The sequence below is a fragment of the Macrotis lagotis genome, chromosome 7 (genome assembly GCF_037893015.1).
Source record: "Macrotis lagotis isolate mMagLag1 chromosome 7, bilby.v1.9.chrom.fasta, whole genome shotgun sequence".
NCBI classification, from domain to species: domain Eukaryota; kingdom Metazoa; phylum Chordata; class Mammalia; order Peramelemorphia; family Peramelidae; genus Macrotis; species Macrotis lagotis.
The window spans coordinates 29764371-29791909 of NC_133664.1; the positions used below are offsets into that span (position 1 = coordinate 29764371).

Sequence of the window (27539 nt, forward strand, 5' to 3'; positions counted from 1 at the left end):
TTAAGAGATGAGACTTGAACCCATAGCTCTCCAGGCTCCCATCCAATGCTCTGCCCAAAGATCTCCAGTTCCAGCCCTTCTTTTCCATAATCGTTATCAAAACCCTTGCCCAGGCTGAGAGGATCACATAAACTAAACATTTTTAAACCATTCTCATAGAACCTCCTACTTTCAGCTTCTCTTCCATTCCCATCACCTAAATGTGAAACTTCTTCTATTTCTCCTCTAATGGTCCAGTAGCTTTCTAATAAATCAAGGACAAAACTCTCCCTGCTTTGTTCTACCAGCCCTAATTACTCAACTGTATTTCTTCTTCTTGAAGTTTGAAAAGTCCTTAAGGGGAAACACTACTTTTTTGTCATATCCTCCGCACCCAGCCCATGGGAGGTCCTCAATTAGTGCTTGCTGATTAATTGATTGATTCTGTATGCTGGATTCTTTCCCATCACTAATCTTCTATTCAAATGGTCCCTACCACATGTCGTTCTCATTCTCTAGACTATGCCATTAAAAAGTCATCTCAAATTTCATTAGTCAGCATATCCCTGAATTGTCCTAATGGCTCTGGTTTATGGGACAAGCTTTCCTGGTAAAGGATTGCCTTCTTCCTTCATAATTTGTATTCTTATTTACATGGAACATTTCCCATTGTGAACTATGGGAATTCTTCTTTAGTATCCATGGATTGACAAGAAATTTTTGAGTTCCTATTGTGAACTAAGCAAGGAAAAAAAATGAAAGTGTGCTTCTACTTTTTTTCTATAACCCAGTTGAAAAAAAAAAGATTGGCCAAGTAAACAAAACATTCAGATTTCATCTACAGACTCAAGTGGGGCCCCAGACAACCCAAAGCCATGAACATAGGAAAAAGTTCTCTCCTCCAGCAGCCAACACATGAAAAATAGAAATGTATGGGATTTGGGTGATTGGCCCTAATTTGCTGAACTGGGACAAGCTCCGCCTTCAAGCATAGGAGACCAATCAGGAATTCCCTTTGTCATTCCCAGGAGTGTTTGTCCTTCAACTAAGAGTCAAAATACATGTCCAGTTCCATGATGAGTGATTCAGTCCAACTGATCAGAGTTTAGCTTGATGAGCCTTCTAGAGACAATGGGTCAACAAAAAAAAAGATAATTCTGATGATTGTAATTTCAATTATATTATTCTCTGGGCCAAATTGGCCTTTCAACACCCTTCAAAACATACTATGGAGACATCTTTTACTTGCCTTTATAGGGCACTATCTCTGTTCATAATAAGCATCAAAGGGCAGGCCTTCTTACCATTTCTTTTTCCATTCAAGTCTCAGTGATTAGGGGCCCTCCAGGGATGTTAACTAAAGCAAAAGGAATTAGACTGGAGGGGTTTAACTCCCCTTCCAAAAAAAGTACCAGGTCTGTGCTTTCTGGTAGGAAATTTCTTCTGCCAAAAAAGATCGATAACTTTCCGACTTGGGGAATTGCCAGGACACAAGAGGATAAGTTGTCCAGCATCATATAATCAGGATGCATCAGAGCAGGCAGAACTTGAATCCAGCTCATCTCAACTCCCAGGTTAACTCTCTAGTTGCCATGCCTTGCTGCCTCTCTCACAAGAGCATCAGAAACAACAGCAACCACAGTGTGATGAATAATTCAAAAATAATTAACATTTATGTAGCATTTTTAGGTTTACAAAGTAGTTGACCCACATGATCTCATGTGTTCCTCACCCTAGCATCATGAAGTAAGTGCTAATATTAATGTAATTTTACAGATGAGGAAACGGAGGCAAACAGGGATTAAGTAACTTGACCAGGGTCACACAGCAAGTCTAAGGGAGATATTGAACTATCCAGCACCTAACCTAGTACCTAACATGCTGTAAGTTGTTAATAATTGCTTTTTCATTCATTCATGTATTCATTGTCTCCACTATGCCATGGCAATTTGTCTCCTACTTGTAAGATCATACTTAACATTAGGTCAGAAATTGGGAGAAATAACATTTTTAAAGATTAGGATGAAAAATGAAATGTATATAGCTAGGTAGAGATTGCTTTTCTGGGAAAAAAAAAGGATGATATGGTAACTCAGTTAACCAACACAAAGAGAATAGATTCTGGCCAAATGAGTGCTAGTCATGAGGGCCCTGGAGCCACTGAACTCATTCTCGTAGCTCATCATCTTGGGTCATAATCCCTAGAGTCTATCAATCTCATCTTAAGGACTAAATTATCCTGGGGGACCATCGTGTTATTTTGAGAGACCCTTGAATCCATAGGAACATCAAATATTGTCATTGTGTATTTTCTCAAGTAACAAATATGAATCATAAAACTGCTCCCAAGGGTACATCCATAGAATTTTTTGATATTAATTTTTTGAGGTTGGGTAAGAAAACTCTGTAGATCATTTAACAACTGGATTTGGGCTACCATCATAAGGATGGATATGCATTCATTAAAATTATAGGTATGGTACTTAGAACAAACACTAACCTCTCTTTCTTGTTGAGTCTACCTTGCTTTATCCTTTTGTTGATAGCTTCTCACTCTGCTCCTGGAACCAATGTCCTGTGGATGACTATGTGATTTCTGTGGAATGTTAGGAGAAGAATGATGACAATTAAGAGAAGAAGCATGGCGGTATTATACTTACTAAGGGAATGGGATCTTGTGTGATACCACCAGTTATGTTAAAACATCCATAAGAATCCCTGTCATTCATTTTAAATGAAATATTAATTTGGATCAGATGATTGCTGATTATATGTACACTGTGTGCAAAGCATTCTGCTAGGCTTTGAGGGGAACAAAGACAAAAAATAAGATAAATTCTCCCTCCACGAAGCTCACATTCCTATTGGAGTGGATGAAAGTCAATGTCTTTACTTTTTTTTAGGGTACAGGTTATAGTGAGGACTGAACATGTGATTTCTTTTGTGTAGGAAAACTTCCAGTGATTAAATTCCCTTCATCAAAACAAATTTCTACACTGCAGTTTGAGCATGGATTTTAACCTGGGATTCAATGATATGCCCATGGATAGATTTTGTCATGTCAGTGAACTCAGAATGGGAAAAACAGTACACTAACCTCTAATGGAAATGTAACATTTCTCTCAATTACCAATTATTTTTAAATTATTCTTAAAAGAAATCTAAAAAGCATGTGGGTTCACCAGACTGCCATTAGCCTCCCAAAAAAGGTTAAGATTCTCCCTTTGTCCTAGAGTTGCCCAGATCAGTTTAAGGGCAAGAATAATAATAATAATTAATAATAATAATAATAATTAATAAAACAATAAAACTAATACTAATTGGTGGTTGTCTCTCTCAAAGGGGTCCACAATGGCATCATTATGTTGGGGTCAGGGTCCAGCGTATCAGACTGGGACTGATCAGACCAGTATAGGCTTGGGAGGCGCTACCACAGGTCAGGAACAATAACTTCAACAAGATTTATCCAGTGCTTTAAGATTTGTAAAACACTTTATAAATATTATCCCATTTTATCCTTCCAACCCTGAGATATTATGATTATTCTCATTTTACAGATGAGGAAACTACGGTAGAAGTTAAGTGACTTGTCCAGTGTCACCTAGCTAGTAAGCATCTAGCAGTAAGATTGGGCTTACACCAAGGTCTTCTTTACTCCAGCATTCTATTTGTATGCCATCTGGTTACATGACTAGCTCAGAGTCATACAATATCAGAAGTAAAAAAAACCATGGTCCTCTCCCCAGGACTCCGTGTTGCCTCTCTATACAAAGTGTATGCAAAATGGTTAGAAATAACTTCAAAAGGGCAAGACTTCTTAGAAGGATCAGAGAAGGTTTTATGTAGATTGTAGAAAGGAACACTGATTTGTCTCTTAAGGTAGCTGGAGATTCTTCTCTTAAGGAGAAGGAGAAACGTTCTAAATACTGAATGGAGAGAAGGGAAAGGACTCTGCCAAGGCACTCACTCCCTAACAAAAAATTAACAACAAATAACAAATGTTGGGCATAACAGTTGATATATCATTGCCCATGGTGAGTTTGAATAGTAAGGAAATACTTCATAATTAATGTTATAGGGAATTTGAAAAATGTGGGTGGATCATTCTAAAGAGATCATGTAAGAAGGTATCACCAGATGATTCTGGAGAAGATTCTGATCAAGAAATATTTAATGACCCACCAAGAAAAAATAAGCAACTTAAATGTTTTTATAACATCATTATTTATAAAAAGAAAAAAGAAAACTATCTAAATGCCAGCTAATAGAGGAATGAAAATAAACTGTGCTACACTAATATCTGCAAAGCTTTCAGAGACATTCATGTTTCAATCATGATTCCTTTGTATGTATTGACATAGACTAGATAACTACTCTGTCTCTGAGATTTTACTTGAATTTGGAGAAAGGGTGCATAGAAAGAAATCTCAATTTGAAATCAAGGTACCTGGACTCTAATTCTCTATCTCTGCCTCTTGCTACTGTGAAACCATGAACAATTTATTTTCCCCTTTCCAGGGGAATGGGATCTTTTTCCTCATCTGTAAAAAAAAAAGTTAGACTAGATTAAGAATTCTTAACCTCTCATTCACACATTCTTAGGGGGATCTGAGGCTAGATTTCAGGGGATTTGTGAACTTGGGTAAGGAAAAAAAGTATGTCTCTATATTTATATTTATTTATAATTTAATAATTATAATTATGTATCATTTATTTATAATCAGTTTCTTTTATAATGCTGTATAACTTGTTTGTATTAAGCAACAAAAATAATACTATGTATTTTATTTTATTTTAAAAATATGTTTTAAAAACATGATTCCAAAAAGAAGTCCATAGGCTCCACCAGAATGCTCAAAGGATCTATGATACAAAAAAAAAGTAAAGATTCCGTGGGCTAGATGACCTCTGAGTACCCTCCAGTTCAAAGTCAGTGATGTCTCATTGGGCAATCCTACAGACTTGATTTGGGAAACCAGGTTCTGTAGGGTGTCATGGCACCCTGATGCCTAGTGGCAGGATCAGGTCCACTGCCATGCCACAAAGAGGCAAAATCAAGGGTGCTGACGGCTCCAGAAGAGGAGGCGTCATGGCCCAGGCCAAGGTTATCCATTCAGAGAGAAATATGGGCCAAGAACAGTATGTTACAATGTTCAAGGCCTCGGCTTCAGACTCGGGGAAGTGGTGCCAAGGAGTTAGACATGGGCCATAGCAACAACAACAATGAGCTTTGAGTGGGAACCGGATTCCAGAGCCCTTATGGCCAACAGACTGAATCAGCCTGGCGCGGGTTCTGTGGCCTATTGCTCACACCTGCACCCATCCTCTGCACTTGTATTGCCAACGGGTCCTGGGGTCCAGGCAGCACAGAAGACAAGCTGATACAGTTCCCTGTTCACAACCTCTCTGGATATTTTAAACTTCAGCCTTTTGTGTTTGTGTGTGTATGTGTGTCTCTCCCCGTCTCTCTGCCTCTGGATCTCTTCTGTATATCTCTTTCTGCCTCTGCCTCTCTCTCTCACTCATTTTCTCTTCCTTCTTTCTCTGTTTTTCTGTCTCTCTCTTTGTTCTCTCACTGTCTGTGTGTCTGTGTGTGTGTGTGTCTGTGTGTCTCTCTCTCTCTCTTTCAGTCTTCCTCTTCCATCCCCCCAGTCATTTAATGAGGAGTTTAGTTCTTTGGGCGCAAAGCCCAGTTTGTATTGTGGTTTGTTTTTTTTTTTTTTGCTTATTATCATGGAAAGGCTCCCAGAGTCTGTGTTGGGGATGAGGGCTTTCCTATTGTATTCACTCCATCAATTACCCACAAGACTGAGGTACCCAAGGGACTTGGGGTTCAGCAGTCGTGTAAGCTGGGAACATAATGAATTGTACATGGAGAAGGGGCCACCGAAAGTTAATTAGGGATTTTATAAATAGTCAAGATGGACCAGCCCAAAATGGAGCACTGAGAATTCAAAGGAAGGAAACAACCCAGGTAAACATTTAATTAAAAGATTTAATACTGTCCCTTGCTGAGACCTAGCCTTAATCTCTGTGTGAAGATCTCCAGTTTCATCTCTATACATGTAGGAGAAAGAAAGGGAGTATGATCTAGTGGACAGAGAGTTGGCCTTGGCTTTGAAGCTAGAAACCTGAGTCATATCCTGCCTTTGAGATATACAGGCTTGTGACCCTGGGCGAGTCACTTAACTTCATGCTCTAGACAATTCTCTTAAAACTATAAGATGGTGAGGTGCCAGCCTGCTTTGGTAGAAGGAGAACCTTCACCCAGAAGTTCTGTACATCAATGTATCAGTACTGTCCCTCCAAGGAGAGAGGAGCTCTCCACCTTGTAGCTGATGGCATGTCTAACCCAAATAACCCAAGCAAAACAAAAACCTATTGGGGCAACTAGGTGACACAGTAGATAGAGCACCAGCCCTGGGGCCCGGAGGATCTGAGTTCAAATCTGGCCTCTGACATTTAATAATTATCTAGCTGTGATTGGGCAAATCACTTAACCCCATTGTCTTGTCCACAAAAAAAAAAAAAACTAGAACCTTGAAAGGAAATGTCTCCATCGCTAAATGGGGTTGAATCTGGACATGCCTTCTCCACTGCAAAAGGTAATCTGAACTTTATAATCTCCAAAACATAAAACTGTCCTGTGCCAGATTGACTTCACTTGCCAATCTACAGCTGTCTCCATGTGGTCCAATTACCTGGATTTCTTCTAAATCCACTAAAATCTTTCCTAGAAATTTAGATCTCAAACTATGAGTTGTCAAAGTGGTAGAGGAGTCTGTCTATCTGAATATCTGAAAGTCTGATTATCTACCTGTGTGACCACCTGGCTGTCTCCAAGCAACCAGTACTTTGCATCCCTTACCTGCCCCTAACACAACACTAGTCATAGCTCCCTCACTACCAATCGCCACCACCAGTCCTCTGGGACATATATATCCCTAGAGCCTGAAACATGGGAGGTACTGAATCATTGCTTGCTGATTGATTGATCAATTCTTATCTCAGTAACTAGATATCATCCTCTCCCTCAGTGAAGTGGTAACACCAGAGAAATCCATCCCTTCCATGGATTCAGATTTTTGACACCTCCAATGTCATGCCTGTCTCATCCCAGGGTGCGCTAGTTCTGGCAGCAATGTTAATTAAATCCTTCTACTTTTGAATTCTCTAGAGCTACCCTCCCACTCTCTCCTCTCTTTCTCTCTGCTTCTTCTCTCCTTTCTATTCTGCTTCCATCATATCCCCAACAGGTATCCAACCCCAGAGTCTGGAAGGAAAATAATCAGGTGCAGAATCCCAAATTGCTCATGGAGAGTAGAATAAAAGAAGGAACTATGCCCATCTATTTTCTTTCTCCTCTCAACCCCTCCAATGATTGACTGCTTCCAACTTTTCTTTTATGATGGTTTGAAATACATGGGGATTCACTCACTGGATTATTCTTTGTATCTGCATGATGCAAAGACAAATCAGAAAAAATCATCTAACCTCTAAAAAGAGGTGTTGTTGAATTGATTTCTGAATGTCCTTCTCTCTAAGACTGTGTTACAACGGAAAAATGTTAGGTTTGGCATCATGGAAACCTAACTCAATAACCTATATGGTCTTGGGGAAGTTATTAAAAAAAACTAGCATGACTCTTTGAGATTTGGAAATCACATGATGTATATTAGCTCATTTGACTTCACAACACCAGGAAATAGGTTCTGTTATTTTTCCCAAACTGAAAGAATTTGCCCAGCATCCCACAACTAGGAAGTATCTAAGACAGGATTCAGATCTTCCTGAGTCTAACCACCTTGCTGCCTCCAAACCTTTTCTTCATCTGTAAATTAAAAGATTGAATTAGATGATCAGTAGGTCCTTTCCAACCCTAGTCTGTGAGCCCATGAGTCCACAGTACAAATGTTTAACCAGTTTATAGTACAGATGTACTATAAAGTCCTGTATCGAGGCCAGGTGTTTTTTACATGCCTGTCACCACTATCTGTGCCATTCCTCTGAAAAGACAGTTGGATATTACTGACAAAAAGAGTTCTGAAAAATTGTAGAAAGTTTTATTTTTCTTTCAGTTTTCTCTTCAAGGCTACTTTTTTGAGTGACAAATTTGATGTTTTTTAAGTAAAAGGAAAAGTTATAAAAATGTGATGAAGAATATGGTAAATCTCTGCTCTCATTCTGCCCTAAAGTGACTTTCCCTGAAAATCATTAGTCATTTGATGACTAAAAAGGCTTTGAGAAGAGTTATAATGGGAGGAGGGGAATAGATAGATAAATAGATAGTTATATTCATATATATTATATATAAATACATATAAGTCCTTAGGTGGATTTGATTTCTGAATCTTCATGTAGCCGCAGGCAGTAAGAAGGAGATAGACTTCCTAGGCTTCACACATTCCCATGGTCAGTTCTCACCTGTGTCTACACAAATGGAAGCAAAATAGACAAAGACAGATGAGAAGTCGGGCTAACTTTGGTCAGATTCAGCTTCCTGAGCAAACAGAAAACAGTAAGTCTAATATTAACCAGAGTCTTTGTGATTTTATTTGGACCCTTTTTTTTAGGATTAAGACCACGGAATCATTGATTTAGAGTAGAAAGGGACCTCAGATATTATCTAGTTCACCCTTCCAGAGAAGGAAACTGGGGCTAACTGAAATACTGAGTGAATTCTCCAACTACTACACAGGTAGTAGTGAGTAAAAGCTCTGATTTGACACCAAACCTAGGACGCCATGCTGCTTCCTATAGCCCATATTTCAGTTCTTCCCATTCATTCCCTAGAGGGTTTGCTTTTTTTAGTGGGTAGTTTCACTTCATATAATCACAAACCTAAATAATTTTTTTTCTGTGTAGAAAAACCCCTTAACTCATTCAGTTTATATTTAAAATTAAATCTTTCCTTAAAATGGATTGCTTTTATTGGACTGGAAATCCAATTCCTTTGACCTGGATTTGAGTCCCATTTCTGCCACTAACTTATGTCATCCCAGTCAAGCCTCCTCTATAAAAGGAGACCTTTGGATTCACTAATCTGAGATCCTGTCCAGCCTGAAAAAAAAAAAGAACTGGACCCTGAAAAAAACTTGATGGGGAGAAAGACAGGTTTATCCAGTGGTCATCTCAAGGTTAATCCAAACAGAGACTCCCAGAATCCAAGAGGTTGTTTCTCCGTGTTCATTCTTCTCCAACTCCTTTTTCCATAAGCACATCGATGACAATTGAGGTGATAACATTTGCATGTAAAGACAACCTGGGGTTGAGGATGATGGTGCTTGTTGTGTGAAGAGATGACTTTTGCATCTGATTAGTTCTCTTCTTTGGGGAGCCCCCACCTCACCTCACCTCGCCTTGTAGGCAGCCAGCTGGCTCTGGCTCTCAGCGGTCCCTGGTGTGGTGTGTCTTTGACGTTTAACATGTCGTTCCCTTTTTTTCATACTCCTTTTTTTTTCCTCCTTCACAGGGTACATACCCAGTTACTTAGACAAGGATGAGCTATGCGTAGTTTGTGGTGACAAAGCCACTGGGTATCACTACCGATGCATCACTTGTGAAGGCTGCAAGGTAAATAATCTGACTGGGGTGACTCAAGTAGGCCAGCTCCTTTTCTCATGTCAGAAAGCTCTGGTGCATGAACATCACATCCATAGAACTGCAGATTAGGCCTGGACGGCAACATCTGTTGCCCATAACTATGCAGATATCTGGTCTATGTCTCATTTTTAATAGTATTAAATTGATTTTTTAACAACTAAAAAAAGTAGGATGGGATATCTTCAAAGACTCACTTCTTCCAATCAGCATTATCATAGACATTTACTAAATTACCCAGATAAGCGTCTTTAATATTGTCTGTGTGAGTTTACCCTCATTTGTCATTGTCCCTAATCTTTATATGTAGCTTATTTCACATTCCATTATCAAAAACATGTCTGTATTTCTCGTTTTGAATTTAGGTATCCCATCAGTCTACTTAGGATTCAAATGCCAGATGCTACAATTAACTCACCCTACCCTTTGGGACTCTTATTTATATCCAACCATTGATATTCACTTATACCTCATGTTAAAACCAAAAGCTAACCAGTCTTGTTAGTTAAGAAAGGTAACATCAAATGATATCTGACCCAGGTCAGACAATGCCACAAACCCCATACCAGACCCAAAGCAGCTTTACACACATATGCCCTTGATTTCAGAAGATGCATTTTACTTAGTTAAAGATAGGAACCTCCTACTAAGAGAAGAAAAGAGGTGTACCTCTGAGAGCTCCATTAGCAAGCCTCTTTAAGGCTACTTGTATTTCCATTATGGTTTTTGATTATCCAAATAATCTGTGTACACAGCAAATATTCAGGAGATAATTGAGGTCCTACAGATCCATTTTTATGCTTTGAAGAAGTAGCTTTAATAGTACTATGCCGAATTACCCAATTTAGTCTTCAAAGAAAGTTTAAACATTGTTGGATTTAATGAAGTTTTTTCTGGAAAAACAACTTGAAGTTTACCTTACAAAAAGAAGACTGAGTTTGACATTTTGTATGTTGAAAATTATTTATAGACAGAAAAATCTTTGAGGTTAAGAAAAGCAGAAAATGTATATGTATTCTAACTTGATTTACAAAATTCATTCTGAAAAATCACCCAATGATATTAAAATGAATAATAAAAAAAGATCATCTCTGGTCCAGACATAGCCATCTTAGCAAAGAGCATTGGTAATAGTAACCAAATAATTGGCACATGGGAGCTCTACCAGGCTATGATAGGAAAGGAAGTTATTTCATGGGAATGTCCCTGCTTCATGCTATCTGTAAATTTAATTTAATTTAAATTAAATAGAACTTCAAGTCAGTATGGTAGAAATGCTGGGGTGATCCATAGAGTGTTGGTCCCTGATTGTGGCCACATCTCTACTAAGATGTTATCTAAAATGGGAGTGCAATCAGACCTCATTTTCTCCAACTCATCTTGAATTTCTGATCATTTAACCAGAGCTAGGCTAAAGGTTGCCTTTGGTCTGTACATGGAGAAATCATTCTTAAGAGTAGGAGTTCAGGGGCGGCTAGGTGGCACAGTGGATAAAGCACCGGCCCTGGAGTCAGGAGTACCTGGGTTCAAATCTAGTCTCAGACACTTAATAATTACCTAGCTGTGTGGCTTTGGGCAAGTCACTTAACTCCATTTGCCTTGCAAAAAAACTAAAAAAAAAAAAAAGAGTAGGAGTTCATTCGGGCGGCTAATTGGGTGGCGCAGTGGATAGAGCACTGGCTCTGGAGTCAGGAGTACCAAATCCGGCCTCAGACTTAATAATGATCTAGCTGTGCGGCCTTGGGCAAGTCACTTAACCCCATTGCCTTGCAAAAAAAAAAAACCTAAAAAAAGAGTAAGAGTTCATTAATTGTAGGCAAATCCACAGTGATGATTACAACTGAATCCTAACTGCAATAAAGCAGACCTTCCCTCTGGGAAACACAATTTTTAAAAAGTTCATTTTAATGATAATATTTCTTTGAAATAATAAAAATATATTTCTCTAAATATTTCTGTAATTTAGGTTGTCTCTATTTCAGACCAGGTCTTCCTTCTTATTAGCCTAGAGAACAGAGGTTTTTTACTAACTGAGTTTAGATATTTGGATTCTCTCCCATGTTACCTCTTAGCATCACCACGAAGTGACTAGAAGGAATTTGGACAATGACTTAGATTCAAATTTCTGATTATATTTCTAATTTTATCAGATTATTCAATCTGATTTTATAAACCAGTGAGAACTAAAAGAAGTAAATTAACAGCCATGTAACTTTAGCAAATCTCTTAATCTACTAATGAACTAACAAATTTTTTTAGCCATTTGTGCTGGGCCAAAGACATAAATGAAAGTTCCTGCTTTCAGAGAGCTTACATTCTTACCCTCTCTGGTCTTGATTTTCTTTTTATCTGCACAATGATGAGATTGGATGGTCTGGAAAAGGACACGGGGGCCGTTCTAAGTCTGTGATTCGAAGCTGAGGACTTAGGCACATGAAAAACATTTTGGGGTGGTACATTACTCTAGAGCCCCTCAATGACTTTTTAGAAGTCCACTTGTTTCCTGAAGCATCAAACTTACCTGCAGACATTGATTTGGGAACCTTAGAGAATTAAGTCCAGTGTTCAGTGGAGGAGTATGTACATATAGCAAACCTTTGTGATAAGGTTGGGAAAAGTATGAACAACTTTTCCTCAGTGAGTAGAATTCTTTAGTTTTGACCAAAATCCACTCCAGTTGCCTACAAGAAATCAACATGGCCTAGGACTTCTTACAAGGAGAGGGGAGAAGGGAAAAGAGGAGGCGCTGACTCTACCGACCCAAATCCCAGATGCTGATTCTGTTTCTAATTGATTGTGTCTTTCAAAAAATCGGGAGACTGGAAGAGTTCAAATCAGTTTAAGAAAAGAGAAGGGAGTCCTTTGCCAAATGACCCTTTGAGCTCCTTGAAGAGTGTTTTTCTCTTAAGATAATATAAAAAAATGAAACTGTTTCTCCGTTATATGTTTATAAATATTATTTTGCAACACAGCAACAACAAAACATAAAATTTTTTCTCTCAAAAAGTTTTCTTTTTCACAAAAAGCTTTAAAATGTTAGGATTCTGCTGAACAGAGGTACAAAATGTGCCGCATCCAAACCTAAGAATCAGCCTCCTAGGGGAAGGCCAGTTATCATCAAGTGGCCATTGCAGGGCCCCCAGAGCTTTCATCCCGAGGATTACCACAGACTAAGAGAGTGAAAGTATTAAAGATGATATGAATATGACTTTTTAAAAACAGCTTTCAGAATGGTGCTTTTCCATCCAAATCCCCTCCAAAGTAGATGACTGAAATCTCAGTCTCCTCTACACATATGCCATTTCACCTCACAAGGATTCTCAGAGTCCTCTCTTTTCTCAGTATTTGAGTCATAGCCACATTTACCCAATACAATAAAAAATATATTATTTTTCGGTCCCTGGTGGCTCTCAATAACCACAAGTAGGGACTTCAGGGAGGCATCTACAGTTTTTTTTTCCTAAGTAAACTGACATCTACTCAAGTCCATTTTGAGACACATCTTTTTTGAGAAACATATTTTATGACAGATGACAGGGCTGGGAAGTAGCATCCTTATATATTCTGACCCTCCCAACCCTATCCTGGTGTATAGTTATAACATCATAATCTGGCATTAATACATTGATACATCTTCAAGGACCATAATAATACTCAAAGGGGACATAATCCAGAGGATGCCCCTAAACTTCCAAAGGGAGCCCACTTGGGGGTGGAGTATGGAAAGTGTCAAAAGTGGAACTTCTGGGGCAGCTAGGTGGCTCAGTGGATAGTGCACCAGCCCTGGAGTCAGGAGGACCTGAGTTCAAATGCAGATGCAGACACTTAATAATTACCTAGTTGTGTGACCTTGGGCAAGCCACTTAACCCCATTGCCCCATCAAAAAAAAAAAAGGTGGAACTTCCCTCCATTACCCAAGCAGAAGTACTTGGAAGGGCAATAAGAGGAGATGCCTCCCAAATAGGTGGCTGCACTATTTCTTCTTATAATGCCTTCATACAACTCTGACCGTGTCTCATGTATATGTATGTATGTGTGTATATAAATATATATATACATATACTCCACCCCCAGTCTACCCTGGAGTACCTAAATCAGTTAAAGAAATACTGAGGAAGGGATTCCCATGGTCTCTGGCCAAACCTTAGTTTACCATGATTCAAATCTGGCATACACCTCCCAACTTTCATATAAACTGGAAGATCCAGACAAGTTGAGCCACATTGAAGTGATTTCCTGGAAAGAAATGGCCTCACTTTAAATTCCCCACCCCCCAGGTCTATCTGGACCTAAGTTTGTCCATAATTTGTCCATTCCTGGAAAACATATTCTACCTCCATATAAAGGGGACCCTTTCTGCTTTGAATCTGTCCGGGTTTTTGTTCCCATTATTCTCGGAGCTTTCTCCTCTATCCAAGTCTCCCCAGTTGGGGAATGGTCATTGGGGTGGGGGAGATGGAAGAGGGTCAGGTTTAAGAGATTAGAGAGCTTACTAGGTGACCCATTTTCTAGCCACAGATTCAGAATTGGAATTTTGGTCTATTAGGTCTTCAGATCATGACCCAGAGCCATATTCTAATAGTTTTAATCAATTTTATAATTTATTATATGAAAAGAATATAAATTAAGATAAATTTAGTATACAGAAAGGAAAATAAGTTATGCTACTGACCTACTGATGGGGCCAATGGTCTGATAGTTTATTAATTTAATTAATTTTTCTTGCTAATGAAATACTACTCTGTGATGTTCCGTGCCACTAGAGGAAATCCTTTTTAAAAAGAGGATGAACTGCAAGGCTTTTGAGGTTCCCTTTGTCTTTGAGATTCTTTGATACAAAACTTTTCCACCTTCTAAATTTCAGTTTCTTGGGGTTATTCAGTCATTTTAGTTGTATCTGACTCTTTGTGACCCGATTTTGGGGGGATTTCTTGGCAAAAAAACCTGGAGTGGCTTACCATTTCCTTCTCTGGTTCATTTTACAGATGAGGAAACTAAGGCAAATAGGGTAAAGTGACTTGCTCAGGTTCACATAGCTAGTAAGTGTTTGAGGCCAGGTATGAATCTTGTGACTCTAAGCCCTAAACTCTATCCTCTGAACCACCTAGTTGCCCTTCCAAATTTAAGTGTCACAGGTCAAACCCCCTCTTCCCACAACCTGATTTCAACTCTGGTATGACCTGATAGATTATCATTGTTGCTGAGCATATTGAACATATTGTTTCCATCACCTTTGCCCCACATGTTTTAAAAGCATACAACCACACTGTATCTGGGAAGGTCTGACACCAACTGCTGCTAAATTAAATACAAAAGTTTTTATAATCCTTTAATATATAGCCACATTCATTGCAATGGATTCAAAACTTAAAATATATGAAATCCAAAAGAGTATACCAATCCATTTATCATTTTCCCACATGCTTTCTCCCTAAATCAACTCTTGTCACTGGGTGAAGCTTCACATTATGAGAAAAGCATGAGATTGAGAGATCATCCCACAGCCAAAATCTCAGAGTTGTCTCAGGACAAAATCAGAGACTTTTTCCTGTATTTTCTTCTCCTAATTTATCTCATCTAAAAATCTTTAATGCTATAATTGTCTTTAAGGGTATTACTATAAGAAAAATTATTGTATGTGTGTGGATTGTGTACAAGAATATATGTATGTGTGTGTGAAAATGGATAACTTATAAAACTGGAATCAAGATTGTCATTAGGCTAATTTAGGTCTGTTAGTACAATGACTCTCACTGTATTGTTGGCCAAAAAAAAAAAAGGAAGGAATATTGGGAATTTTATTGAGAATAGCTCAGAAAGTTCTATTCTGGGTAATTTTCATAGAGGAGTATAAAAATTTCATTGTTCCAGGCAGTTATTGATCATGTTTTCACCTTGAACTTATAAACTGGCATTGGTTGCAAATTTGGCACCCTAGATGAGGTTCCATTAGATTTGAGGATTTTCTCCATAAAGGCTGCAGTCTAAGAGACACCCCAATCATTGGGAAAATTTATCATGGTACCTTCCAAAGACAGTTATATGTTACATGCAAACAAGCATGCACACATACATGCACACACAAACATGCATGTGCACACGCACATTTCCTTTGCCTACAAACTTATTGCATCAGGAAATCAAGAAGTATGCTTGTGTAGATGTAGAGAATGGGTAGAGTAGAGGATGCATTTCAAAATGAAATTACCGGGCAGCTTGAGTGGCACAGCGGATAGAATACCAGCCCTGGAGCTGGAAGACCTGAGCTCAAATTCATCCTCAGATATGTGATAATTACCTAGCTGTGTGACCTTGGGCAGGTCACTTAACCCCATTGCCTTACAAAAGCCAAAAAAATAAAATAAAATCACCAAGTTATAGATTATCAAAAACATTTGGGAGGAAGCTTAGAGCTAATGTATAATTATTTGCAAAGTGTCTGAGCGGCTTTCTATTAATTGCAAGAAGAAGGAATGAAAGGCATTGTTGGACAAAGTGAAGGTCTTGGCATTGAAGTTGCAAGGCTTAGATTTCGACCCCCAAATTTACTTCCTGATGCCTAGGTGATCTTGAGCACGTCTTTCTTAGACTTTAGTTTCCTCACTTACCAACATGAGGGGATTTGACTGGGGATTTTAACTCTAAATCTATGACTGGATGAGTCCAAATTCCCTTCCTCTGGAGCTCTATGATCTACAAACGGGGCTCACTTTAAATGAACCCCCACACTGGTAACAATAGCTAATCTTTATGTAGCATTTAGGGTTTGCAAAGTACTTTAAATATGCAAACTCACTTGATCCTCACAATCCCCCATGTGGTAGATTCTATTATTTAACCCATTTTATAGATGAGGAAACTGAGTCTGAGAAAGGTTAAGTAACTTACCCAGAGTTTCATAAATAAGTGTTAGAGGCAGGATTCTAACTTGAGTCTTCTTGACTCAAAAATCCAATGCTTTGTCTGCTATGCTCCTCACCTGCATTTGAATTTAGATGCATCCATCATTTCCTTATTTTTATTCTCCTATGTGAATCAGGATACCTGTAAGCCAGTTTAAAGAAGCTAGACTTGGCCAGAGAATCACAAGACTCTAAGAAATGAACTTCTACTCATTTTCAGGTTCTAGAGGGGGGAAAGGAAGTCTGGATTCTCCCTTTGCCAATTCGTTTATCACATTCCCAAGTCCTTTCTCCCTGAATCAACTCTAAAATGTATCAGTTCTGAAATCAGTCAGTAATCACTTATTAAATACTGGAGATACCAAAAACAGCAAAATAAAACAGTCTCTATTGGCAAGAAGGGAAGATGAAATACCAACAAGATGTGGATAAATTGGAAACAATCAACAGAAGAAAAGCACTAGATTAAGGGGGGATTGGGTGCACCTGCACCATATTCTCCACCAACATTTGAAACCTTCTTTAGAAAAAACTTGGCTTGACTTTCCTATATATAGCTTAATGTATGTATATATGTTAATATATACATATATAATATGTAATATATAAATAGCTTGATCATGAGGTCCTTTAAAACCAATTAGGTTCCTATAAATATAGAATCCATCCATCCATCCTTATGTTCCACAAGCATATTAACTGCCTTCTATAGGTCAAATTCCCCCCCCAAAAAAAGTCCCTGCTTTCAAGGTGCTTTCATTCTGTTGAGGAAAATAATACATCTATACATCCAAAGCAAATGCAAAGTAATTTGGGGTTCAGGGATTATGGAACTAGGAACTGGGAGGGCATTGGGTCATTTGTTGGTAGAAAGCTGAATGTTTCTGAATTTTCTCATCTAGGAGTTTCCTTTTTCCACAGGGTTTCTTTAGAAGAACCATTCAGAAAAATCTCCACCCGTCCTATTCCTGTAAATATGAAGGAAAGTGTGTAATAGACAAAGTCACTCGGAACCAGTGCCAGGAATGCCGCTTCAAGAAATGCATCTATGTTGGCATGGCAACCGATTGTAAGTCCCTCTTTATTTGATTTCTGAGCAAAGGTGGGTTGATGGGGACAGAGTCTGATGGTGTTATTGCAGCTAAGAAAGCAAAAAAGCCCCCCTACATTGGGGTACATAGCAGCAGTGATAGAAGGCAGAGGAGAAGCTACCTTTCTTTCCCCTGAATAGAGGTAATCAATACTGAAGGACAGTCCTGAGTCTCTCTCCCTCTTCTGGAACCTGTAGAGCAATCCCTGGAGGAAAATGGAACTTCAAAGGAAGGAAAAATTTCCATTAGAGCTATTCCAATGTAGAAGGATTGCATCACTGGCAATATTTCATCAAAGTTGGATGGCCCCTTGTTTGGTATGTTGTAGAAAAGACTTTTGTTTATGTATGGATTATTATGATAGATTTAGATATGGAAAAAAACTTAGAGTTTTTCCTCTTCTAACTCATTCATTTAATATTAGAAAACTGAGTCCCAGAGAGAGCAAATTTCAAGCTTCCCGGGTTGCAAGTGGCAAAATTGTAATTTTAATCTAATTCCTTGGCCTAGGGTGATCACCAAATTTTTTTCCTACTAGAAGATTCTATAATTCTGATTCCTACACTAGCCTACTTTAACACAGGTACAAGGTGGCTCAGTTATCATTAAAGTATTTCCAGAATTGATCATTATCAAGGCTAGGGCATCAGAACTGATGTAGTGGATAGACTACTGAACCTGGAGTCAGGAAGACTGAGATCACATTAGAGATTAACTAGCTGTGTGATTTTAGGCAAATCACTTAAGTTCTACCTCAGTTTCCTCAACTGTAAAATGGAGATAATAATAACACCTACCTCTCTGGATTGCTGTGAGGATCAAATGAGATAGAATTTGTAAAGTTCTTATCTGGAATATAATGGGCACTTAATAAATGGTTGTCCCCTCCCTCTTTCCCTCTGAGTACCAACCATCCTAGTCTGATTACTACAAGTAATTAAATGTAAGATTTTTCTCTAAACTCCCCATTCTGATGTCGTGTTTACCCCATGATGGCACTGACTTTCCTGTGTGAGAGATCTAGTCAGTGTAACCTCCAAAACATCCATCCTTTTGACCACAGGCAAGAGAGCATCAATATGATGTTTGTCTTTGAAGAGGGTGGAGTGGTGGGAGGGAGAAGTACCAGTAAAAGGAACCGTTTTCAGAAAATTCCAAGGCATGTGAAGAGGAACACTGTGGCATGTTGTTTGTGATATTTTTAGACATAAAGACTGAAGGAGCCCTAATCTGCCATCTTACTATATGGTTCTAAGATTAACCCTTGAAGTGAACTTTCAGTGAACCAGGGGATTTGACCCAGACCCTTCCAGCAGTGTGATGATGATGATGATGATGATGATGATGATGATGATGATGATCAGAATTATCTAGACCTAGGGCTAGAAGGGACTTTAGAGGTCACCTAGTCCAATCCCATCATTTTACAGACGAGAAAACTGAGGTAGAGTGGAATAAAGCAACTTGCCTAGAGAACCCAGGTAGTAAGGGGCAGAAATGATGTGTGATGGTGTATTTTTGACTCTAGATTCAGATGGATGCTAAGATTCGAGAGCCTGCATTCTCCTTGGGTGGAGATTGAAGTGGGGAGAGAAAGTGGGGAGAGAAGCCATGATTCTAGTATCTAGATCAGAGACTTAACTTGGGCTCTGAGCCTGTGGATAGATTTCAAGAAGTCTATGAACTTGGATGGGAAGAAAATTTCCTCTTTATTTTTGCTGACCACTAACTTTGACTATGAATTTAGCAATAAACCTTTCTTCCAAGAAGGAATCCATGGGCTTCCCGAAACTCCAGAACCTCTGGAGGCCCCTCCTCTAGCTCCTCCATAGGCTGTTCTTAATGAGTAAACTAGGATTTTATGCAGAGACCAGATGCTAATAGATGAGAATCAAAGAAATTATAGAAATATTCTATTCAGGGAAAATTTTTGTAAATTTTTTTCTATATTTGTCTTTTCTACCAAAAATTGGAATCCTCTGTGATGATCATACTATTATTAGATGCACTAGCAGCAACCATCGGCTGGTCAGTACATACAGAAAGTTATGATGTGGTGAAAACAGTCCTGTTGAACATGGAATGGCCTGGGTTTCATCCACAAGCATTTAGTAATTTCCTACGGTATATCATTCTTGGGGACAGCTAGGTGGCACTATGGAAAGAGTGTGCAGACCTTACTTGGATTCAAATCCAATCTCAGACATGTTCTAGCTATGTGATCCTGGACAAGTCACTTACCTGTTTGCCTCAGTTTCCTCAGTAGATTTGCCAAGAAAGTCCCAAATGGGATCATGAATTGTTGCACATGATTGAAAAAGAACTGAACTAGAAACTAGGAATAGAAAGATTGAAATGAAATAGCCCATGGGGTGGCTAGGTGGCTCAGTGGATAGAGCACCAGCTCTGGAGTCAGGAGTACCTGAGTTCGAATCGGACCTCAGACACTTAATAATTACCTAGCTGTGTGGCCTTGGGCAATCCATGTAACCCCATTGCCTTGCAAAAAAACTAAACAAAAGTGAAATAGCCCTCACTCTTAAGAAACCTTCTTTATATTGGCCAGCTCCTATTTATCCAAAATATATATTCTTTGGACCTGTTGTCTCCCTCCATTAGACTGTCAACTGCTTGAAAGTAGGGGCTGTCCTTTTCTTTTTTCCTTCAGGAATTAGGACATAGTAAACACTTAATAAGTGTTTATAGATGGACTGACTCCTCTTTTGAAGGAGACATATACATATAAAGTATCAACCGCCTAAAAAACATTAAGCATCTTCTGACTGCCACCCACTGTCCTAGGCATTGCAGATAAGTATAATCAAATACTCAAATGTCTGTGATCTCATCAATTTGAAAGTTTCCTTCACCAATTCAGATCGTAACCAATCCATCCTTTGCAACTCTTGCCAAAAATTTGTCATGGAGAGAGAGTCTATCCAACATGCTGCAGAAGGGTTTTTGTTTTTTTTTGTTCTTCATTGAAGGATTTACTAAGAAAAGTGGAACTATCACCTACAACTCCTAACCTCACAACTTATAGTTCAGGTATAAATAGAGGCAGAGAGAGAAGATATTTTAATTTAAAGTATCAAGAGAAGGGAATACATAGGAGTCCATGGGGATCAGGAAAGTTTTCATGTAGAAGGTGGTGGTTAATCAAGTCTTAGAGGAAGAGAGGGGAGGAAGGAGAACATTTCAGGCATGGAGGAATGACCTGTACAAAGGTAACAAAGTCAAGAAAGACATGCTTAAAAACTGAAAGAGGGCCAGTTTAGCTAGATTATAGTTAGTCAGAACAAGAATAATGTATGATAAAGTTTAAAAAGTCAGTTGGGGACAGGTCGTCATCTATTAAAAAGAGAAGCTTGGCCTCAGTACCTTCCTTTTTCAGATTGAACACTAAAATGATACCTTGAAAAACTTTCTAATATTGGATTATGGATGACCTCCAAGATCCTTTCTAGCTCCACTCTTTGGATTCTGTCAACTAATTTATAAGGGTGTTTACAAATCACGGTTCATTTTCATCAAATTCTTGGTATAAGAAATATTATGTAGATTGTCAGGACACTACTGCCAAAGAGATCTCTTTTGGGAGAGAGACTAGAACAGAACCAGATTAAGACGGAGCTCACCTAGAATTCAATTGCCAGTGTTCATCATTCTTGCAAATTTGGTGTTAAATTCAATTTTTTTTTTACCTGCAGAAGAAGCACAAATTCTGTTAGCCCCATCTAAATTTTAGTACTCTAGGACAAAGTATTGATTGCCATGCCCTAGTTATAACTCTGCAATTGGCCCCTTGGAATGTGGTAAAGGCCTCTACTTTCTGAGTTGCCTTGTGAAGATTTTATCTACATATATACAGAATATTCAAATATACATAAGTGTATATAGGTATATAGTATATAGGTAAAGTAGTAGTATGTAGTCAATAAGTATCTGTTTCATGTGTGCTATATACGGCACTAGGCATGTAGATATTTACACATCCGCATTCATTTTTCACATACATAAAATGTGTATTCTCTCCCCACATATATATGTCATCACCATAAGTATTTACACCTTTATATCTAGTGATATAGTATACTGTGATGTTAAGACAGATAAAGAGAAACTTTATATGGAAATGTTATATAATAAAAATTTATATTTCTAGTTGTCAAATATGTGTGAATGTTTATATATTTAACACATGTATGTGCATTGCATGCAATATACTCATTCCATTTATTCATACCACCAACATATAGATTTTTTGCATGTGGTAGAGGAGAGAGAGGTAGAGACAGAGACAGAGACACAGAGTGACAGAAAGACCAACAGAAAGAGAGAACATTGTATGGAGAGATGTGTATATAGGTTCAAACCTGGGATTTATCCAGTGTCAGGAACTCCCAGAGTGGAAAGCACCTCCCCTAGTGATGCTTTGTGACTTAAGGTCTTAAGACAGTTCAGGGCTCATCATATTAAACTATCTCTTTAGGATTCTGCATCAAGGTTTAAACTTAATTTGTAATAAATGGCAGGAAAGAGAAAATTTTGCATAGGATGTTACCCATGCTCCCTAGAGAGTTGACAGGATCCCTTGGGCATCCCTAGTTTGTTTCCCAGCTTCTGAAATAGAAAGCTGATGATCTGTTGCAATTAGTGTGTGTGTGTGTGTGTGTGTGTGTGTGTGTGTGTGTTGATGGGCCTTTCTCTTCTTTCCCCTTCCAGTGGTATTGGATGACAGCAAACGATTGGCAAAAAGGAAGCTGATAGAAGAAAATCGAGAGAAAAGGCGCCGGGAAGAACTGCAGAAAACCATCGGACACAAGCCAGAGCCGACAGATGAGGAATGGGAGCTGATCCGAACGGTCACGGAAGCCCACGTGGCCACCAATGCGCAAGGCAGCCACTGGAAGCAGAAGAGGAAATTTCTGGTGAGGCCCCACAGAGTGTGGTCTTTGCCCAGGCAGGGTGGGGTGGGGATGGACCAGGGATGGTATAGCCAACTCAAGATTCTAGCCTATTTGAGGGGGCCCACTATTAGCAAAATGGTGAGGTGTATTTCTAGCTCCCTCTGCCTCTGAATTTTCCACCCCTTCCTCTTTCTGTGGTGGACTTTCATTTATCCACTTGATTTTCATTCATTCAGAAAGTCTACAATGCGCAAGTTAGATTCTGGCCTAGATGCCAGGGCTGCACAAGAAGTACAAAACCCTCCCAGTACTCAAAGAGTGACAAGGAAACAACATCCATAGATAAGTCAATATGAAATATAAGCAAATAAATATAAAGTAAGATCCACCAAGTGGAGACAACAGAAAGAGCTTTGGCTGAGCCTGGTATAAAGCGAGGCACTCTGATAGGCACAGATGAGTAGGGTTGGTTTGCCAGAGATGGGGCACAGCCTGTACAAAGTCAAAGAGGTGGGAGATGAAAGGTCATGATTGGGGAAGAACAAGTCAGCCACTTTGGTTGGAACATGGAAAGTGGGAAGGGAATAATACCAGGCTTGAACCAAAGTCTCCGAATTAAAATAGGATCCCAATTCTCACTAAGTGCCTATTAGAGCTTTGTTAAATTTATAACTCTATATAAATGCTAACTATTATTATGTACCAGGGACTTGGACTAGGTCCTTAGATAGAAAGACAAAAGCAAGCCGTGCCTGCTCAAGGAGCTTATATTTAATGGGGGGAGGGTTCATCACATACACAGAAAACTAAATATAAAGTTGTTATTCAGTTCCTTCTGACTCTCTCTGACCCCATTTGGGATTTTCTTGGTTAAGATACTAGAGTGGTTTGCCATTTCCTTTTCCAGTTCATTTTACAGATTAGGAAACTGAGGTCAACAGGGTTCAGTGACTTACCGTATAGAGTCATATAGCTGGTAAGTCTGCAGCCAGATTTGAACTCATGTCTTTCAACTCCAAATCTGGCCCACTATCCACTATGCCACATAACTACCCAAATTCAAAGATAATAAGTAATTCCAACTTGGGGGGAATCAGGGAATGCTTCTTGTGGGAGGTTGAACCTGATGTTTACTAAGATGGAACGGACTATCATTATCTATCATGGCCATACAAAATATAGAACGCAGAACACCTACAGACAGGTTGGTGTCCCCAAATTCAACATTTTCATGGCTGCTATATACTTAGGATTTGTCTTGCTACATGTAACTCAGGGACATAAACAATATATGACAGTGTGGCCTAAGAAATGCTTTCTCTTTGTAACATCATCATCCCCAGCTTCTGCATACTTTGATCATTTGGAATGAAGTAGAAAATAGTAGAAAATATGAATGAAAAGGTATTAGAAGGCAGACAGAGTAGGAAAAGTCTGGCAGGCCTTCATTTGGGACCCATCAAAATAAAATGATGCCAACTCAAAAAATACTATTGGCACTGTGAAGCCCCTGGCCCTGGGCTGGCATTGCCAGGTAACACCTCCTCTAGATGGGGGAGGAATGGCCTGGACTCAGGTGTATCTCTCTTCTTTTTCCCAGGCTTCTCCTGCCCCAATCCCATACCATGCACCATTTCCTTGCCTCAGAAGGTGAGTGGAAAAACCCAATTCCCAGAAGTTTTTTCAGGCCCAGGCCATCCTTCCCCTGTCCAGAGAAGGCCTTACAACCCTGTTATGGAATGTGCTAGCTGGAAGGGACCTCAGAGGCCATCTCCTGAAAGGGTAACAATAGTAGAGATGTGAGAAATGGTTATCAAACCTTTATCTAAAGGCCTTCAGGAAGGGAAACTCAACCTCCCAAGACAGTCCATTCCACTTTTGTCTTCCTCCAAGTATTAGTCAGTTTTTCCTTAAATCAAGCCTAAATTTGCCTCTATATAATGCCTACCCACAATGCCCAGCTCAACTCTCTGGGAATAAGCAGGGGGAAAAAAATCTAATTCATTGACTTATACATGACTGTGTATTTTTATACACACTCATACACATATATACACACACTCAAAAATATATCTAAATATATATTTATGCCTGTATTTTAGTATGTTTTTAAATATATGAATTTGAGTATATGAAGGGCATTTGTATATCTTTACCCACATGTTTATTTTATGTACATATATACTCAAAAAGATACATTTAAATATATGCATTTATATCTATATTTGAGGATACACATCTACTCAAGTATCTATCTAAATGTATGGCTTTGGGTATATGAAGGGCATAGATGTATCTTCACACACACTTTCTATATTCAAAATCTGCTCTTTGGTCCCCTACTTCATCACATTTCTCTTCTACAGTAACCATCACCAGTTCGAAGGCCTTCCCTCTTTGAATGCCCCCATCTCGAGGGAAGATAATGTCCTTCTTAAAATGGACAATCCGAGTAAAGGTCACGTCTACTAAGTAGGATTCCTGAGGAGGCTGTGGGTCATAGGGGACATCCTGGGTAATTATTTTACCAAATTTTGTAGTTTAATTTTCTTTATTCTCAAGGTTGAAAGGAGCCTTTGACAGGGCTTCTGTTGATATGCTAATGAGTCTTGGGTTGGCATCTTTTTTTGGCCTGTTTTTCTGCTTCCATCCGGAGATCATTATTGTGATAAAGCAGAATGTCATTCTTGATCTGCATAGTGTACAACCTTTAACCCATTTAATTCACACCATATACTGGGATACTGATGATAGGTAGATAGCAATTATAGAGGCTCTTCTATGTGCCAGGCATTGCACTTATAATTATTGTCTCATTTGATCCCTAAAGCAACTCCAGGAGGTAGGTTCTGTTATAATCTCCCTTTTACAGTGGAGGAACCTGAGGAAAACAGAGGTTAACTGGCTTGGCAGATTTGAACTCAGGTCCTCCTGACTCTAGGACTGGTACTCTATCCAATTCTCCAGCTTGCTAGCTGCCTCAATGACGGCCAGAGGTATGACTTTTCACAGCCGCTTTGTCTGGACTGCAAGTTTCTCTTGAATTGTTCTCATTTGGGGGATAATCGACAGTGACTAAAGAAGCTGTGGAAGGATTTGGACTCAGTTCATAGAGAGCTTTCCAGTCAGTATCCCAGATAGTTCATAGTATCTGGGACATATTATATTTGAGAGTGAAAACTGCTTTAGAAGGAGTATCATTTGGGGTTTTTTCTCACTGGATCTGAAAAGATCCTGGGTTGTTTCTGTGCGATTCTTTGGAACCAAGGTTAGTTGAGGAATAAGAGAATGGACCCTCTATTCTAGGAGGCAGGTTACATTTCTACTTACCACCTCATGAGCTTTAATCCCTCTGAGCCTTGATTTACTCATCTGTAAATGGGGGGGGGGGGGGTCAGGCTAGATAATCTATAAAGGCCCTTCCAGCTTCGGATTTCTGCCAGACTAGTAGCCTTGAGTGGGAAGAGTGTGGGGGCCATACTAAGACCTGCCAGGGCTCTCGATTGCCTCCCTCATGGAAATGATGATCACTGTGCATCAATCCTCGCTCAGAAAGAACCCCAGAACACCAGATGGGTACACTTAAGCCCCGTGGCTCAGCAGGTTTGCATATTTATGGACCTTGGGCTGAGATGAGTCAGACTGAGGGATTACTCTTGGGATGTAAATTCATTCCCTTTCCCCCAGCCCCCAGCACAGCAAACTACTGAATGTTGTCTGCCAGAACACCAAGGAACCTTGGAGAGTGCAGAAACATTGGTTGATTAAATAGAAGCTGGGAACTATGGAAATGATCTCTTTCAGGACAAGGACTCATTTACATGGTTAGCTTAAGTGTGCTGCTCAATATGACAGCCAAAATTATTAGCCATGAATATTAGTATGTGATATATTAGCATGCCTTTATATAAAAACACATCCCTATGTAAAATACACACACAAGACATGTATAAACAGTTATTCCAGAGCTGGGATTTCTTTCCTTGACAATATCATAGATTTAGAGCTGGAAGGGACTTTCTGGCCATCTAGTCCAACCCTTTCTTTTTACTAATAAAGTTGATCTCTCCTGCCTTGTCATGGTGCAATGGATAGTAACTTTCAGAAGCAAGTTTTGAACCCATAACTCCCTGCACTCTAGCCACTGCACCATGCTGCCTTTTTCCAGTGGGGAGAGAGCTCCCAGCATGAATACTCCATTCATCAATGTAGCAGCAACTCCTCTGTTTCTTGGCAGGAATACCTTGCCTAGGATTACACAGTCAGAAGCAGGATTTAACCTAGTCTTCCTGACTCCAAGGCTGACCTTCTGGCTGTGATAACTACATCTTTGGATTATTACAACAGGAGGAGGAGGAGGATGGATGGAGGAAGGAGGAAGGAGGGCAGGAGGAGGAGGTGGAGAAGGAAGAAGGAGGAGGAGAGGAGAGAGAGAGGGAGGGAGGGAGAGAGAGAGAAAGAGAGAGAGAGAGAAGGAGGAGGAGGAGGAGGAGGAAGGAGGAGGAGGAAGGAAGGAGGAAGAGGGAAAGAAGAAAAAAGAGACGGAGAAGAAAAGGAGAAGGAGGAAAAGAAGAAGAAAAAGGAGGAGGAAGAGAAGAAGAAAAATACAAGAAGAAGGAAGAAGAAGAAACAAAGGAAGAAAAAAAGAACCAGAAGAACAAGAAGCGTTCCTGCCCCTATATTGCCCCAGGAATTCATTCCCAAAGAGCTTAATTCTTTTCACCATAAACTCACAACCACAAAGTTCAGAAGGAGCTGTTGGTGTATTATAAATGAGACTCACAAGATGCAACAAAATGTAGCAGCCAGATAGCTGGACTTGGAATCCACAAGTACTGTATTCCAATCCTGCCACAGACCCAGGGTGCTCTCTAAGGTCCTGGTGAGTTAGTTCCCTTCTCAAACTCTCAGTTGCATCAGCTCTAAAATAGGCCACAAGCATTTATTGAGCTCCTGCTATGTGCCAGACACTTTGCTAAGTCCTGGATATATAAACACAAGGAAAAAGAGAGACTCTTCCTGCCTTGGGGGGGGGGGGGGAATAGAGGAGGGGGTT

At 39.4% G+C, this 27539-nt stretch overlaps 1 protein-coding gene across 13 annotated transcripts in view; it reads left to right on the forward strand.

Annotated features, from left to right (window-relative positions):
• Positions 1-27539, forward strand: part of THRB (thyroid hormone receptor beta) — a 425807-nt gene that overhangs the window by 384865 nt on the left and 13403 nt on the right. For all 13 annotated transcript variants that reach the window (XM_074195699.1, XM_074195692.1, XM_074195696.1 and 10 more), the window contains 3 exons: positions 9452-9552; positions 17404-17551; positions 22299-22504. In XM_074195699.1, coding sequence (XP_074051800.1) covers positions 9452-9552; positions 17404-17551; positions 22299-22504 — 455 coding nt within the window. The remainder of the gene's footprint in view (positions 1-9451; positions 9553-17403; positions 17552-22298; positions 22505-27539) is intronic.